The sequence below is a fragment of the Phocoena sinus genome, chromosome 14, assembly GCF_008692025.1.
Source record: "Phocoena sinus isolate mPhoSin1 chromosome 14, mPhoSin1.pri, whole genome shotgun sequence".
NCBI classification, from domain to species: domain Eukaryota; kingdom Metazoa; phylum Chordata; class Mammalia; order Artiodactyla; family Phocoenidae; genus Phocoena; species Phocoena sinus.
In genome coordinates this window covers 80189791-80207622 of record NC_045776.1, presented here as the reverse complement: position 1 = coordinate 80207622, position 17832 = coordinate 80189791, and the positions used below count along the sequence as shown (strand labels likewise).

At 42.0% G+C, this 17832-nt stretch overlaps 1 protein-coding gene across 4 annotated transcripts in view; it reads right to left on the bottom strand.

Annotated features, from left to right (window-relative positions):
* Nucleotides 1-17832, bottom strand: part of BRAP (BRCA1 associated protein) — a 37553-nt gene that overhangs the window by 11715 nt on the left and 8006 nt on the right. For 3 of the 4 annotated variants that reach the window (XM_032602826.1, XM_032602824.1, XM_032602825.1), the window contains 5 exons: nucleotides 14877-14990; nucleotides 13073-13221; nucleotides 8863-8938; nucleotides 8264-8402; nucleotides 7789-7898 (listed from right to left, as the gene is read on the bottom strand). In XM_032602826.1, the coding sequence (XP_032458717.1) occupies nucleotides 7789-7898; nucleotides 8264-8402; nucleotides 8863-8938; nucleotides 13073-13221; nucleotides 14877-14990 (588 nt within the window). Of the gene's footprint in view, nucleotides 1-7788; nucleotides 7899-8263; nucleotides 8403-8862; nucleotides 8939-9569; nucleotides 9630-13072; nucleotides 13222-14876; nucleotides 14991-17832 lie in introns of all 4 variants that reach the window. The other variant, XM_032602823.1, reaches the window with a different exon arrangement.

Below are 17832 nucleotides of genomic sequence, written 5' to 3'. Positions count from 1 at the left end.
CTCCAGCATTTATTGTTTGTAGATTTTTTTCATGATGGCTGTTCTGATCGGTGTGCGGTGATAGCTCATTGTAGTTTTGATTTGAATTTCTCTAATGATTAATGATGTTGAGCATTCTTTCATGTGTTTGTTGGCAGTCTGTATATCTTCTTTGGAGAAATGTCTATTTAGGTCTTCTGCCTATTTTTGGATTGGGTTGTTTGTTTTTTTGTTATTGAGCTGCATGAGCTGCTTGTAAATTCTGGAAATTAATCCTTTGTCAGTTGCTTCATTTGCAAATATATTCTCCCATTCTGAGGGCTGTCTTTTGGTCTTGTTTATGGTTTCCTTTGCTGTGCAAAAGCTTTGAAGTTTCATTAGGTCCCATTTGTTTATTTTTGTTTTTATTTCCATTTCTCTAGGAGATGGGTCAAAAAGGATCTTGCTGTGATTTATGTCACAGAGTATTCTGCCTATGTTTTCCTCTAAGAGTTTGACAGTTTCTGGCCTTACATTTAAGTCTTTAATCCATTTTGAGCTTATTTTGGTGTATGGTGTTAGGGAGTGACCTAATCTCATACTTTTACATGTACCTGTCCAGTTTTCCCAGCACCACTTATTGAAGAGGCTGTCCTTTCTCCACTGTACATTCCTGCCTCCTCTATCAAAGATAAGGTGACCATATGTGTGTGGGTTTATCTCTGGGATTTCTATCCTGTTCCATTGATCTATCTTTCTGTTTTTGTGCCAGTACCATACTGTCTTGATTACTGTAGCTTTGTAGTATAGTCTGAAGTCAGGGAGCCTGATTCCTCCAGCTCTGTTTTTTGTTCTCAAGATTGCTTTGGCTATTCGGGGTCTTTTGTGTTTCTATACAAATTGTGAAATTTTTTGTTCTAGTTCTGTGAAAAATGCCAGTGGTGGTTTCATAGGGATTGCACTGAATCTGTAGATTGCTTTGGGTAGTAGAGTCATTTTCACAATGTTGATTCTTCCAATCCAAGAACATGGTATATCTCTCCATCTATTTGTTTCATCTTTAATTTCTTTCATCAGTGTCTTATAATTTTCTGCATACAGATCTTTTTTCTCCTTAGGTAGGTTTATTCCTAGATATTTTATTCTTTTTGCTGCAGTGGTAAATGGGAGTGTTTTCTTGATTTCACTTTCAGATTTTTCATCATTAGTTTATAGGAATGCAAGAGATTTCTGTGCATTAATTTTGTATTCTGCTACTTTACCAAATTCATTGATAAGCTCTACTAGTTTTCTGGTAGCATCTTTAGGATTCTGTATGTATAGTATCATGTCATCTGCAAACAGTGACAGCTTTACTTCTTCTTTTCCGATTTGGATTCCTTTTATTTCCTTTTCTTCTGACTGCTGTGGCTAAAACTTCCAAAACTATGTTGAATAAGAGTGGTGAGAGTGGGCAACCTTGTCTTGTTCCTGATCTTAGTGGAAATGGTTTCAATTTTTCCACCATTGAGGATGATGTTGGCTGTGGGTTTGTCATATATGGCCTTTATTATGTTGAGAAAAGTTCCCTCTATGCCTACTTTCTGCAGGGTTTTTATCATAAATGGGTGTTGAATTTTGTCGAAAGCTTTCTCTGCATCTATTGAGATGATCACATGGTTTTTCTCCTTCAACTTGTTAATATGGTTTATCACATTGATTGAGGATACTGAAGAATCCTTGCATTCCTGGAATAAACCCCACTTGATCATGGTGTATGATCCTTTTAATGTGCTGTTGGATTCTGTTTGCTAGTATTTTGTTGAGGATTTTTGCATCTATGTTCATCAGTGATATTGGCCTGTAGTTTTCTTTCTTCGTGACATCCTTGTCTGGTTTTGGTATCAAGGTGATGGTGGCCTCGTAGAATGAATTTGGAAGTGTTCCTCCCCCTCTGCTATATTTTGGAAGAGTTTGAGAAGGATAGGTGTTCTCTAAATGTTTGATAGAATTCGCCTGTGAAGCCATCTGGTCCTGGGCTTTTGTTTGTTGGAAGATTTTTTTTTTTTTTTTTTTGCGGTACGCGGGCCTCTCACTGTTGCGGCCTCTCCCGCTGCGGGGCACAGGCTCTGGACGCGCAGGCCCAGCGGCCATGGCTCACGGGCCCAGCCGCTCCACGGCATGTGGGATCTTCCCGGACCGGGGCACGAACCCGTGTCCCCTGCCTCGGCAGGCGGACTCTCAACCACTGCGCCACCAGGGAAGCCCCTGTTGGAAGATTTTTAACCACAGTTTCAATTTCAGTGCTTCTGATTGGCCTGTTCATATTTTCTATTTCTTCCTGATTCAGTCTTGGCAGGTTGTGCATTTCTAAGAATTTGTCCATTTCTTCCAGGTTGTCCATTTTATTAGCATAGAGTTGCTTGTAGTAATCTCTCACGATCTTTTGTATTTCTGCAGTGTCAGTTGTTACTTCTCCTTTTTCATTTCTAATTCTATTGATTTGAGTCTTCTCCCTTTTTTTCTTGATGAGTCTGGCTAATGGTTTATCAATTTTGTTTATCTTCTCAAAGAACCAGCTTTTAGTTTTATTGATCTTTGCTATCATTGCCTTCATTTCTTTTTCATTTATTTCTGATCTGATTTTTATGATTTCTTTCCTTCTGCTAACTTTGGGTTTTTTTTGTTCTTCTTTCTCTAATTGCTTTAGGTGCAAGGTTAGGTTGTTTATTCGAGATGTTTCCTGTTTCTTAAGGTGGGCTTGTATTGCTATAAACTTCCCTCTTAGAACTGCTTTTGCTGCACCCCATAGGTTTTGGGTCATCGTGTCTCCATTGTCATTTGTTTCTAGGTATTTTTTAATTTCCTCTTTGATTTCTTCAGTTATCACTTCGTTATTAAGTAGTGTATTGTTTAGCCTCCATATGTTTGTATTTTTTACAGATCTTTTCCTGTAATTGATATCTAGTCTCATAGCATTGTGGTCGGAAAAGGTACTTGATACAACTTCAATTTTCTTAAATTTACCAAGGCTTGATTTGTGACCCAAGATATGATCTATCCTGGAGAATGTTCCATGAGCACTTGAGAAAAATGTGTATTCTGTTGTTTTTGGATGGAGTGTCCTATAAATATCAATTAAGTCCGTCTTGTTTAATGCATCACTTAAAGCTTGTGTTTTCTTTTTTATTTTCATTTTGGATGATCTGTCCATTGGTGAAAGTGGGGTGTTAAAGTTCCCTACTATGAATGTGTTACTGTCGATTTCCCCTTTTATGGCTGTTAGTATTTGCCTTATGTACTGTGGTGCTCCTATGTTGGGTGCATAAATATTTACTATTGTTATATCTTCTTCTTGGATTGATCCCTTGATCATTATGTAGTGTCCTTCTTTGTCTCTTCTAATAGTCTTTATTTTAAAGTCTATTTTGTCTGATATGAGAATTGCTACTCCAGCTTTCTTTTGGTTTCCATTTGCATGAAATATCTTTTTCCATCCCCTCACTTTCAGTCTGTATGTGTCTCTAGGTCTGAAGTGGGTCTCTTGTAGACAGCATATATATGGGTCTTGTTTTTGTATCCATTCAGCCAATCTGTGTCTTTTGGTGGGAGCATTTAGTCCATTTACATTTAAGGTAATTTTCGATATGTATGTTCCTATTCCCATTTTCTAAATTGTTTTGGGTTTGTTATTGTAGGTCTTTTCCTTCTCTTGTGTTTCTTGCCTAGAGAAGTTCCTTTAGCATTTGTTGTAAAGCTAGTTTGGTGGTGCTGAACTCTCTCAGCTTTTGCTTGTCTGTAAAGGTTTTAATTTCTCCATCAAATCTGAATGAGATCCTTGCTGGGTACAGTAATCTTGGTTGCAGGTTTTTCTCCTTCATCACTTTAAATATGTCCTGCCAGTCCCTTCTGGCTTGCAGAGTTTCTGCTGAAAGATCAGCTGTTAACCTTACGGGGATTCCCTTGTGTGTTATTTGCTGTTTTTCCCTTGCTGTTTTTTTTGTTTTTTTGTTTTTTGTTTTTTTGGCGCTACAGTGGCGTCTCACTGTTGTGCCCTCTCCTGTTGTGGAGCACAGGCTCCGGACGCACAGGCTCAGCAGCCATGGCTCACGGGCCCAGCTGCTCTGTGGCATGTGGGATCTTCCTGTGCCGGGGCACAAACCCCTGTCCCCTGCATCGGCAGGCGGACTCTCAACCACTGCGCCACCAGGGAAGCCCTTCCTTGCTGCTTTTCATATGTTTTCTTTGTATTTAATTTTTGACAGTTTGATTAATATGTGTCTTGGCGTATTTCTCCTTGGATTTATCCTATATGGGACTCTCTGTGCTTCCTGGACTTGATTAACTATTTCCTTTCCCATATTAGGGAAGTTTTCAACTATAATCTCTTCAAATATTTTCTCAGTCCCTTTCTTTTTCTCTTCTTCTTCTGGAACTCCTATAATTCGAATGTTGGTGCGTTTAATGTTGTCCCAGAGGTCTCTGAGGCTGTCCTCAGTTCTTTTCATTCTTTTCTCTTTATTCTGCTCTGCAGTAGTTATTTCCACTATTTTATCTTCCAGGTCACTTATCCGTTCTTCTGCCTCAGTTATTCTGCTATTGATCCCATCTAGAGTATTTTTAATTTCATTTATTGTGTTGTTCATCACTGTTTGTTTCATCTTTAGTTCTTCTAGGTCCTTGTTAAATGTTTCTTGCATTTTGTCTATTCTATTCCAAGATTTTGGATCATTTTTACTATCATTATTCTGAATTCTTTTTCAGGTAGACTGCCTATTTCCTCTTCAGTTGTTTGGTCTGGTGGGTTTTCACCTTGCTCCTTCATCTGCTGTGTATTTCTCTGTCTTCTCATTTTGCTTATCCTACTGTGTTTGGGGTCTCCTTTTTGCAGGCTGCAGTTCGTAGTTCCCATTGTTTTTGGTGTCTGTCCCCAGTGGCTAAGGTTGGTTCAGTGGGTTGTGTAGGCTTCCTGGTGGAGGGGACTATTGCCTGTGTTCTGGTGGATGAGGCTGGATCTTGTCCTTCTGGTGGGCAGGTCCACATCTGGTGGTGTGTTTTGGGGTGTCTGTGGACTTATTATGATTTTAGGCAGCCTCTCTGCTAATGGGTGGGGTTGTGTTACTGTTTGGTAGTTGTTTGGCATAAGGTGTCCAGCACTGTAGCTTGGTGGTCGTTGAGTGAAGCTGGGTGCTGGCGTTGAGATGGAGATCTCTGGGAGATTTTCGCCGTTTGATATTATGTGGAGCTGGGAGGTCTCTTGTTGACCAGTGTCCTGAAGTTGGCTCTCCCACCTCAGAGGCACAGCACTGACTCCTGGCTGCAGCACCAAGAGCTTTTCATCCACACGGCTGGCACAAGGTGCCCATCCCCGGTTTCACATCAACATGATCTCAGGCACAAACCTCCTTGTTTTTCCATTTTGTCTTTAAGTTACTTGTTGAAACAACGGCCCGCCGTCCACACGACTGTTGCGGCTTCGGCCGCCGGGGCCCCTCCAGAGCCGGCAGCCTCAGTGAGGCCACCCTCCCCTCGGGCTCCGGGGCAGTTCCGTGATGGCGGAGGGAATAGACCCCAAGCCGCTGGGAGTTCTCTACATGGTTTTAAATCAAAGTGTAACTCAAATCAGCTCATCCGTCTGCCCCCTACAGGAAGCTGTCCCTGTCACTCCCAGCCCTGGGTTAATTGCCTCTCTCGGCTCCCACGACACTGTGCCTATCATTACCAGCACTTATGACATTAGCACTTAATCACCGGTTTGCCTGCCTCTCTCCGTGACTGGACTGAACTCTTTGAAAGCAAGGATTATATCTTCATTTCTGTACCCCCAGTGCCTGGCACATTCTGGATGTCAAGAAATGTTTGCTGCCTCAATGCATGAATGAATGAACAGTGCTGTGTAACTACAGAGAAAGGACAGGATCCGGTAGGACTTCTGAGAGAAGGTGAGATGTGAGAGGACTCTTGACAGACAGGAGGAGGAGACAGATTCCAGAGAACTAACAAGATGTGAGCTGTGGATGTTTAGAATTGCTTCAGAGATGAAGTGAGACCAATGAGGCTGGGGTGTAGGGTATGGAGAGATGGGGCCTATGGAAGGCTCTGGGGTATGATATTGAGAAATAAGAGCCAAGGAGTGGCAAGATCACATCTGCATTCTGGAAAGACCATTCCAGGAGACTGGAAGAGATCTAATCATGTTTGCAGGCCAGAGAAGGAATGAAAGAGCAACAGAAAGAAAGGACAATTGGAAGACTGTATGTGTGTGTGTCACTAGAATGTATGTTCCATGAAGGCAGGGAGTCTATTTAATGCTGAGCTCCCAGCAGCACATGGAAGAGTGGCTAACAGATGGCAACCCTCAATAAGTATTCACTGAATGAACATACTTAATTTGGAAGAGTTACTACAAACTTAACATTAAAAATTTGAATTTTTGGGGGGGACTTCCCTGGTGGTCCAGTGGTTAAGAGTCCGCCTCCCAATGCAGGGGATGCGGGTTCGATCCCTGGTCAGGGAACTAAGATCCCACATGCCGCGGGGCAACTAAGCCCACAAGTGCTGCAACTACTGAGCCTGCGCACTCTGGAGCCCAAGCACCACAACTGGAGAGAAGCCCTCCCGCCGCGATGAAAGATCCTGCATGCCACAACTGAGACCTGATGCAGCCAAAAATATAAATAAATAAATATTTTTAAAAAAAGATTTGAATTTTTTTCACATCAATACAATTTATTAATGGTAACATTAGCTCTATTTTAGGCCATCCCACTGACCTTAAGAGTCTAGAGATAAGCAAGTTTTCAAATGTCCACCTCCTCCCAAGGTTAATGTATTTGTTTTTAAAGTAATCATTTTGAAATTTATAAAATAGGAGTCATGTTAAACTTTTCCTTCCTTAATATAAAATTTACACATCAATTTTATAGTAGATGGGGTTTACTGCTATGAGAAAAATACGACTGTGGTAATTTTATTGCTTCCTCAATTATATGAAAACCCTAAAAATGGCTTTATCTATATAAGGGTCCAATTATAAAAGCCAGCCCAATATATGGGAAAAAGCTTCTCAGCATGGAAAGATGCTATTGGGGTTAACTTATCCTGACCAAGTTTGCTCAATTTCCAACTGCTACTGTGATGCCAACAGGAAGGATTTTTTTTTTTATAACTTTTTTTTTCAAGGATATATTTTATTTTATTTTTTATTTTTTGGCCACACCGTGCAGCATGTGGGATCTCAATTCCCCGACGAGGGATCGAACCCGTGCCCCCTGCAGTGGAAGCGTGGAGTCCTAACCACTGGACCACCAGGGAATCCCCCCCAACAGGAAGATTCTTAAACATTTTTTTTTCTTTTGCTGTACGTGGGCCTCTCACTGTTGTGGCCTCTCCCGTTGCGGAGCACAGGCTCCAGATGCGTAGGCTCAGCGGCCATGGCTCACGGGCCCAGCCGCTCCGCGGCATGTGGGATCTTCCCGAACCGGGGCACGAACCCGTGTCCTCTGCATCGGCAGGCGGACTCTCAACCACTGCACCACCAGGAAAGCCCAGGAAGATTCTTAATTTCCACCTTTATCACAGCTATAGAGGACAACACTAATACTGAACTTGAGACAACCAGGAACATGACACTAAAGGTAATAAGGCTCAGTGAAACTTATCAGATTTTCAAAGAAGAAAATCAGATGGAATAAAAATATTTTTATAATCCTTCAGAGCAATACAGATCTTTAAAACAAAAGCTAACATGCAGGGCATATGGCAAAATTAAAAGCCCAAACAACCTTTCAAGTTAGAGTAGTAAAAAGCAGTAGATATACGTATTCAGTAATTATTAATAAAATATCTTACCTCTAACTGTAAGGCATCTATTTTCTCCTCCTGGCAAGTATCACCCTCACATTCATACTGTACTATCTTTCCATCTGTTTTACTTGCGACCAGTCGATGGACATAATTATCTAAAGAAAAGAATTAGTCAACCAAGGCATGTTTCTTCAGAATGAAAAGGGTCTCCATAAGCCTTTAACTTTGGCAAAATTATGTTTTTACAGATCCAAATTAAATGCCTTGCAATATTTCTTTAAAACTGGGTTAAATCATTTGAATTAAAAAAAAAAGAGAGGGCAGAGTGTAAGTATTAACTCTCTTTATCCTCTGCAGTGCAGGCCATTCACAGGAAATAGTGCCCTGTGGGGCACCATAAGAATTGGAGTTTGCCACAGCTGTCAGGAAGACTTCAAGCTGTGAGAGCAAGGGGAGAGGTTCTGACGGAGATGTTTTCAGAAAGAATGAATCCAAATTAGAAAATGGGAGTGGTGTTCACCTCCAGCATAGTCCCAGACTCGATGGTTGGTGAGCTGCATGGCATATGTGTGCTGGGTCTCCTCAAAGTGCTTATAGGCATGTCGACTCACATACCGTCCACATCCTATGTGGCCACATATTAAACAAATCCACAGGTTCTGCCAAGAAGGAGGTAAGATCTTAATTAGTTACATAAAAACACATGACCTGGTCCACTGGGGTGGAAAGAGGAGAGCCTGACACAGGATGAGGTTTAGAGTTGTTTCTACAGGAGTTCTGAATAAATATGTTTAAAACCCAACAAGCAAGGATGCTTTTAGGGGTCAATTAGTTTTTCGCTCTGGATTCTATGGAACTCTATGTAAATAGTAAGAAAAAATAATCACAATTATCAACAAAAGTCTAGGCGTTTTCAAAGGACAAAGAATGAAACCATAAAGTATTTTGTGTAGGAGTAAAATAGTTTGTGTATTTTTATTTTTTGCCTGACCCTGGACAAAAAGAAAAAAAAAAATCAGTCTCAAAAGAATTGAAAAGAATTTACGCCACACTGGGTAGAAGAAAACCCCAGACGATTAAAGCCGCGTGCGTTACTCTTCCCCACCACTCGTTACTTACTTCCTGAACGCCACACTCGAAACACTTATTTTCTTCTACTGGCTCTGGTGTCTGACAATATCGGCAAACAGGGCACCTATAAAGGACACCAAAAAAAATAATAATACAGATTAAATATAAAAGACAGCTGTCACAGAACCCAAAAGTCAAAAATGTAATTGTATATCCTCCCTCTCTTATATAATAGTTTTAAGTTTATCGTAATTAAGGACATCATTCAAAAGACAAATGCTTTCAAGCTATTCTCAAATGAAATGGAAAAAAACCCACAATTTTTAAAAAATTAATTATAATTTATTTTTGGCTGCATTGGGTCTTCGTTGCTGCATGAGGGCTTTCTCTAGTTGCTACAAGTGGGGGCTACTCTTTTTTTTGTTTGTTTATTTTTTTGTGGTACGCAGGCCTCTCACTGCTGTGGCCTCCCCTGTTGCGGAGCACAGGCTCCGGATGCGCAGGCTCAGCAGCCATGGCTCACGGGCCCAGCCGCTCCGTGGCATGTGGTATCTTCCCAGACCGGGGCACGAACCCGTGTCCCCTGCATCGTCAGGCAGACTCTCAACCACTGCACCACCAGGGAAGCCCGGGGTCTACTCTTTGTTACAGTGCACGGGCTTCTCATTGCAGTGGCTTCTCTTGTTGCGGAGCATGGGCTCTAGGCATGTGGGCTTCAGTAGTTGGGGCACGCAGGCTCAGTAGTTATGGCTCACGGGCTTAGCTGCTCCACGGCATGTGGGATCTTCCCAGACCAGGGCTTGAACTCGTGTCCCCTGCAACGGCAGGCGTATTCTTAACCAATGCGCCACCAGGGAAGTCCCACAAAATATTGATAAAGCTGAGGATAAGGGAAAAATCTTGATCTGCCTCATATCTTTCTCCACTCTTCTGTCTAAAGCTTAGGTAATCAAAGAACTAAATATTTATAGGTTAGAATTAGAGACTTGAGACGAGTTGTTAATTTTGTTTCATGTCTGGCTACCCACAATGTATTTTTACTTCAATCTAGCTTATCCCCACTTCTCAAAGTTTTAAATCATCCAAAATGTACCCTGTCCTCTCAAGGTTGCTCCTAAGAGTTGAAACTAAATTCTGTAGTAAACTTCACTAAAAAAAATAGTTAATGTCCTTCATGAAACACATACAACATTTTATCATACAATGAATTTCATCTGGAAAAAGATATGCTGACTTGCTTGGCTGTGGTGAGCATTTTACAGTGTTGATGTATATCGGGTCATCTAGTTGTACACCTTAAATATATACAATTTTTGATTGTCAATTATACTTCAATAAAAATGAAAAAAATTGAAAAAATCCATTAACCCTTATACTCAAGACAAAGTAATGCTAAGTTCCAGTCACGAATATTTGTGTCCAATGGGCAAAAATGATAGAAAGTAGGTGATAGTTGAGGCTAAGTGAACTGGCACCAAGAAGAAAGAATGCTCAAGATATAACTAGTATCAGTTTGTTACCCTACTGAATAGATAAAACCAAGAAATGGAAATAAGCAGGAAGAACACTAAGTTCTTATCACAGATAAGGACTATGTTTCCCAAGAGAAAGCTAAAGGATTTAGTCTGTCTCTTTCTTTAGTACCAAAAGAGAAGACAGGACAAACTTGAAGAAGTAACAAAAGTGGCAGCTAGGGACTTCCCGGGTGGCCCAGTGGTTAAGAATCCACCTGCCAATGCTGGGGACACGGGTTTGAGCCCTGGCCAGGGAAGATCCCACATGCCACAGAGCAACTAAGCCCGTGCACCACAACTACTGAGCCTGTGCTCTAGAGCCCACAAGCCACAACTACTGAAGCCCGTGTGCCATAACCACTGAAGCCCACGTGCCTAGAGCCCGTGCTCCGCAACAAGAGAAGCCACTGCAATGAGAAGCCCACGCACCACAACAAAGAGTAGCCCCCACTCGCCACAACTAGAGAAAGCCCGTGCACAGCAACGAAGACCCAATGTGGCCAAAAATAAATAATAAATAAATTTATTTTAAAAAAAAGAAGTGGCAGCTAGGACTCCACAAGCAGTCTTGTCAAACGTAGGAACTAGCTCTGTGTCATCACTTCAGTCTTTGTGGCAGCTGTGGTAGTGGTGGGATAAGAAACAGCAAACGAATTCTGAAATCTAATTTTCTACACTGTGCCAAAATGATCTTTCCGAAATGTATGATCCTGAGAATAAAAAGGAAAAAGGGGGGAAAATTATAAAAATAAACTTATCTGTACTATACAATTAGCCCTCTATGATATACCATCTCATCTATTAAAAAATAACAGTTCATTCAATTCTTCCTGCCTTCCTTTCAAAAATAATTTTGAGTTGTAATCTTATTTTCCTGAGGAGATATTTGGGGAAATCCTCTCAGAATGTCCTTCCCTGACAAAAAACCACCCTTCGTGACCCGGTACCAATACCGCCTTCTGTAAGCAACCCTTCCAGACCACCCCAGCGGGGCAGCTGGCTCTCTCTCATATCTACCTCGAATTGTAAGCATACATGTATGTGTGGCTCTACCTTAGCAGATCAATGTTCCCGAGGAGGGTCTGTGTTTGTTTCTCTCCCCCTCAGCACACAGCACTGTAGTTGCACATAGGGAGGCTCAAAACCCACTTGCTGAAGGCACTGCATGGTTTTGAGGGCAGCTGCCTGGTGGGTTGAATTCTGGACCCAGTTCTGGCATTCGTTCTCTGTCATGACACTTTGAGCATGCTAATTTTCACCTCTGGGCCTCTGTCTCCTCTTCTATAAAATGAGGAGGTTGGACAAGATGGTCCCTGAGGAAACTTCCAACTTGAAAATGCTATGGTTTTACAAAAATTAACTTGTACGGAAAGTAAAATTGGAGTGGCAGGAAACAAAGAAGCATCCAGAACTTAAATGGTGTAGCAGATGGACACAAGATACAGACAGACCCTTTATGGAACACAAACATCTCAGCGTGGCTTTATTCAAGGCAAATTTAAACCTGGACAATTCTCTGAAGAACCCTCAAATGATACCCCAGAATTGACCAAGGACTCTACAGAACTGGGGCAAGATTCTTCTCCAGGTAAACACGCCACGGAAAAGCCAGGGTCTATTTATTTGCTCAAAGATATTTACTGAGCTCCTCCTATGCACCACATCTCCTGCTAAGTGCGAGCGGCACAGCAGAGAACAGCCAGACAGGGTCCTGCTCTGTAAAGCTGACCATGTCGGGGCAGAGAACAGAGACTCCTGTGGACTTTCGCCCCTCCTTATTCCTGGGCTTTGGAACGTGATTTCCCCCTTCCCATGCAGACCCCCTCCCCTACGCTGCCTTCTCGCCGGTTCCACTGTTCAGCTGGCTAACTCCTGTTCATCCTCCCTGAGAGGCTGCCTCTCAGACAGCCCTGACTGTGTCAGGGCCCTATTCTCAAGTCACAATGCTGCAACGCTGCTCCTTTGTAACACTTGCAATGGCTGTAATTTCACATTTATTTGTGTGATTATTTGATTCTGCACCTTCCTCTCTGTACTGGGAAACCCACGAGGCCAGCGTCTGAAGGCCACAAGGCCTTTCTAGCTAAGACCCACAATGCAGTTTGCAAAGGGAGCAGCAACCTCTGACTGAAAAAAAAAAAAAAGGTACAGGTTACACCTCAGTTCTTTGTCTGCACAATGCCACCCTACAAATAGGGCCTCTGTTGCACTGGGAAACAGGAGAACATAGGTGTGTGTGTGCCTCATACTTAGTGACTACTGTTACTACTGGCCACCAAGCCATCAACAACATGATAAATCCAAAATGTCAGATTGCTGTAGCCTAGCACCCTTTGATAAGAAAGCCAAAGTAAAGAGTAGACATAAAGTGCAGGTGATAAACAAGATTTTAGACCTGGATGTCATTTTAGCATGAGAGCCTCAAAGCTAAACTTCCCCCACCCCCTCATTTTCTGGCTCTTCGAAGGAAAGAACAATTCATGCTGCTTTGGGACATTCCGTAAGCATTCAGAACTGGCACACTAAAAGGGACTTGGTCTAGGAATGCTGATCCTCACGTGAACTGAGGAAAGCAAAGAAGAAACACGGAAGGCCCTTCTATGTGACCTCTTCACCATCGTGGTACCCAGGTTTATAAAGTCAAATACTTGGAGTGATTCATTTTGGGGGGGCGGCTGTTCTTAATTCTGGGAAAGGGTAATAATGAGCTTTGACAGGGTAGGGGGGTAACCTCCTGCACTCACGTTGTGTCATCCCAGCGCTGCAGACACTGGCTGTGGAAGCTGTGGTTACATAAGGTGGTGAGAATGCCGTTCACGGACTCGTCCATGCGCTCCAGACACACTGTGCACTTGGGGAGCTCCGTTAGGTCCATCACAGGGAGGCTGGCCCCCTACAGGGAAACACCTCGAATAAGCCTCACTTGTCATCCACGGTTCTAATTTTTTTTTTTTCTTTTAAAGCAACAGTTTTCCTGTTACTTTTTGACTCCTCGCAGGATGTTCTCAGTATTATTGCTTTGTGAAAATAAATTGGTAAGATTTTCATCCATGCAACAAATATTAATTAAGCACCTCCTACAGTCCCAGCACTGTGCTAGGCACTATGGATACAGTGGCGAACGAAGCAGACAAGGATGCCTGCCCTCACAGAGCTGACATTCTAGGAAGGGAGACTGCTGCCAGAATCTTCTGTTACCAGACTCCTTGCTCTAACTCTGAATGGCCATGACTATACTAGAACACAAAGGAATAAAAGCAGGAGAACAGGAGTGTATCTGAATGATTTTTCTACAAAGTTAAGTTAAAACTTGACACTTTCCACTAAGTGATAACAGTATCAACAACAGTGATTTTATTTATTTATTCATTTAGCACATACTTATTAATTCCCTGCTATGTGTGCCAGACACTGTTCTAGGTGTGGGGCAATGGTGAGCAAAAACAGATTCAGTAAGTCCCAGAAAACAAAGTCTGTCCCTGTCCTCACACAGCTTAGATTCTAGTAGAGAGACATACGAAATTCAAAATTTTAAAAAGTATAATTACCTATGGTTATAAATGCTATGAAAGAACAGGGTGTGAAATAGGGGGCATAACAATCTAGGTGGTCAAGAAAGGCACCTCTAACACAGCGGTGTCTGACCCAAGCCCTGCCAACTGTGGGACTATTGAGGCAAAGGTAAGGCGTACAAATGAGGACACACTGAGAAAAGTCACATTAATCTACGGTCCCTGAAGAGAAGATATTTACAGGAAATCTCTCAAGAAGCCGTGTTCATTTAGAGAAAGGAATTTCTAAAACTGAGGCCTTGCCCAGCACCTGGCAAAAGGGAAGACTGATTTTATCCTTTGCCAATTTTTATTTTACCTAATCTAATGACAGAACAATCTAATCAGAACTTATTCCTATCAAGCTGGGTAAAAAAGGTAAAAAGACCTTTAGGGCTACTTTAAAAGAAAGGAAATATTAAAAGCATAACCGAGCTAGATCTACTACTTTATAAAATGATTCAAACAGCACGTATTATAGGAAAGCTTCCCATGGAGGGTGGGAGATCAGGGGAATCATAAATTGCTATCAAAACAGAATCAAAAATCAGGACAAGGATTAAGGGTTAACATTTCAAACAAAAACATTTCTTTTAGGCTCTAGGCAACGTTTCATCCATCTGGAATAGATACATACTCATTTTCAACAACACAGATAATACCCTTTTTTAAAAAAAATACTTTGGACAATTTTTAAAACTTGAGATAAAATTCATATATGTAAACTTTGCCATTTTAAAGTGGTTTTTAGTATATTCACAAGGCTGTGCACCCATCACACCACCACCTAATTCTAGAACATTTCTATCACCCCCAAAAGAAACTTTGTTCTTGTTAGCAGTCACTCCTCACTTCTCTCTCCCCCAGCCTCTGGCAACTAATCTATTTTCTGTCTCTATGGACTGGTCTATTCTGGACATTTCCGCAGATATCTTAACTTTCAACTTTATACCATTCTGATATGTTTATATCAAATATAAGAATTATTCACACTTACATCTTCAGATTTCAGTACTTCAGCCCTCTCCACATAGACCAGCTGGCAAACATCATCTTCTATTGAGTTGAACTGGCGGCCATTGCATGCCATGTAAAAACTATCTGCATCGGCCTAGGTGAACCAGTGGGGAAAAGGAAAAAGTTAAGAGAGAGATCCTGAAAACGTGCTTTCTATTCAAGATGCATGGCTTCAGTTATTCTGTTCTTCAGCTTTTAAAAGTTATACTTAGGAGAGAAAGCAACTGCCAAAAGTAACATCTATGGCAGCAGGTTCACAGGCTAACTGAACCCTGCAGGTCAATATCCTATATCCCTACAATTTTTCCTGATACGTGATAGTCTTACTGGAACTAGCAGAAGCTACTGAAGTGCAATAAACTGACAGCTACTACAATTTTAATACATATTCAACCAACAATGGTCAACGTTTCCCGTGATATCATTTTTTTTCTTTCTTCTTTTTTTTTTGCCTCTAGTCAGCACTTTCACAGCCACTGAAGTCAAGCCTATTTGGAACCAAGTCATAAGCAATGATTGTTACAGAAGAGTTTTTTTTTTTCCCTAGTCACACCACATGGCCTGCGGGATCTTAGTTCCCCACCCAGGGATTGAACCCGGGCCCCTGGCAGTGAAAGCACTGAGTCTTAACCACTGGACTGCCAGGGAATTCCCTACAGAAGAGCTTTTTAAAACAAATGTCAGCACGTATGTGAGGAAAAATAGAGGACCAGTGGAACTGGTATGGAGTGAAAAGCCAATTCCTTCTTTTCAATAAACCCAACAATAATAATAATAATACATGATAGATAAGAATCCTATCAGGAGGTTTTAAGCAACTAGTGTGTAACACCAAAAGCAAAACTTCTGTCCAAGGTCAAGAGGTCCAAGATGAACCAGCCTTTAAAATACTAACAACTTGTTCCCTTGGAGTGGAAGACAGATAAAATCAGGGGAAACAGTCCCCAGTAGGTAAAGCTGCAAAGGCACATGTGCATTTGTGAATATGGACACAAGTAAATCAAATCTTCCAGTCTAGCCTTAGTAGAAAGTAACAAAGAGAAAAGTCCAGCTTTTAAAACTCATTAAGTTTTAGAGGCAGCTGAGAGGCCAAGGCTTATCTGGGTTTCACTCTCACACAGGCATTAGCCCAAAGATAGGAAGTTGTGTGCTTTGGCCTCACCAGTGTAGACAAGCTGCCTGAAGAGAGGAAGGGTGTTCTGCGAAAGGAAATGCCGCACTATCAACCTCAAGGACGAGATTCAAGCTGTACCAGGCGAAACCCGTCCTGGCCGTCTACCCTCATAGGGTCTGAACCTTACAGCCACTTTTAAGCTTTTCAGCAGCTTTTCACTGCACTCTGATGATGTAATTCAAGTGTGGATTCTTAATTACCTATGCTTTCTTAATCTGACCAAGTAAGCTAAGCCACTAAGGAAGGATGACCAATTCTGAACACAGATTTTGCAGGCACTTTTTTGGGGGTGGGGTGGGGAGGCTTTCCTTCAGGAAACAACCTGTGTATTTGAACTTCAAAATGTTAAAAGCCAGTTCTTGGACAATAAGTCTCTTTAACGCTAAGAAGTAGCAGCCCCAAATGGCTTCTCCCATTTTTCAAGAGCAGTAGATATGTCTTGAAAGGCTTTTGGATGAGTAAGCAGCACAGTGAGCAACTGGACTCATACACCGAGGGAAATGAGGGCCACGGCTGGCTCTTCAGGGCCTCCGGCACCACCAGGAACTGCTGCAGATATGGCTGCTGAGAACAGCAGACCCAGCCAAAGACCTCCAGCTCTGTAGATGCTCCCTAAGTGCCCAAGCCTCCTCAGAGGAAGGGACAAGGTTTGTGATACTGGGGATGTGACAAAATCTACTCAACATGAGATAAATTATTTCTTTCTTGGGGGAATTATCTATACCAAAGAAGTATACTTTTTGAACACATTGTTATCTTCTTTAAAATCTTGGTATTGGAAATGTCGCTTCACTGGCTGGAATATTTACTGAGTACCAAGCACATGCTGGGCACTGTGCTATGCAAAGGACAAGAGCAGGGAACAAAATCCATGTGGTTCCTGCTTCAACTCAGCACCGAAATGCACAAAAGCCTGAAGCTAACTGCCAAAAAAACCCACAGAAGAAACAACTCTTGTTTAAAATGCCTGCCTGCACTGTACAGAGCCCCAAATTTATTTAGTTACTTATTTATTTTTGGCTGTGTTGGGTCTTCGTTGCCGAGCACAGGCTTTCTCTAATTGTGGCAAGCGGGGGCTGCTCTTTGTTGCAGTGCATGGGCTTCTCACTGCAGTGGCTTCTCTTGTTGCGGAGCATAGGCTCTAGGTGTGCGGGCTTCAGTAGTTGCAGTGCCGGGCTTAGTTGCTCCGCGGCATGTGGGATCTTCCCGGACCAGGGTTTGAACCCATGTCCCCTGCACTGGCAGGCAGATTCTTAACCACCGCACCAGCAGGGAAGCCCTAGAGCCCCAAATTTCAAGAAACCCAGCTTTTGGTTTTTTTCTAGTCCTTTGATTTTACTGTTCTTTTCTCACCATAAACTCAGAAAAAGAAAAACCTATTATGATCACGGTTCCTTTACTGTCACAGTGATCACATTTTTACTTCTGAGAACACATTTTTACTTTTCAAAAGAGCTATCTCCTTGGCTGGCCCAAGCATATTAAGTGAAAATGAGTCAACATACTCCATTGAGAGGTTATCTGTTCTTTTTTGTCCCAAGGAACTACAAAACTGAATCCCCTTCTATTTCCCTGTATCCTGAATTACAAATTCCTTACCCAAAGACTAAATTTCCTAAGGGGCACAGTACAACTCTGTAGGCACATCTAACACCTCCAGCAATAAAGAAAGATGAGGCCAACAGAAATTCAAGAAATGATAAAAGACATAGAGAAGGCCTATTAGTTCTTAATAAAATTCTATGATGAGAAAAAGAAAGGA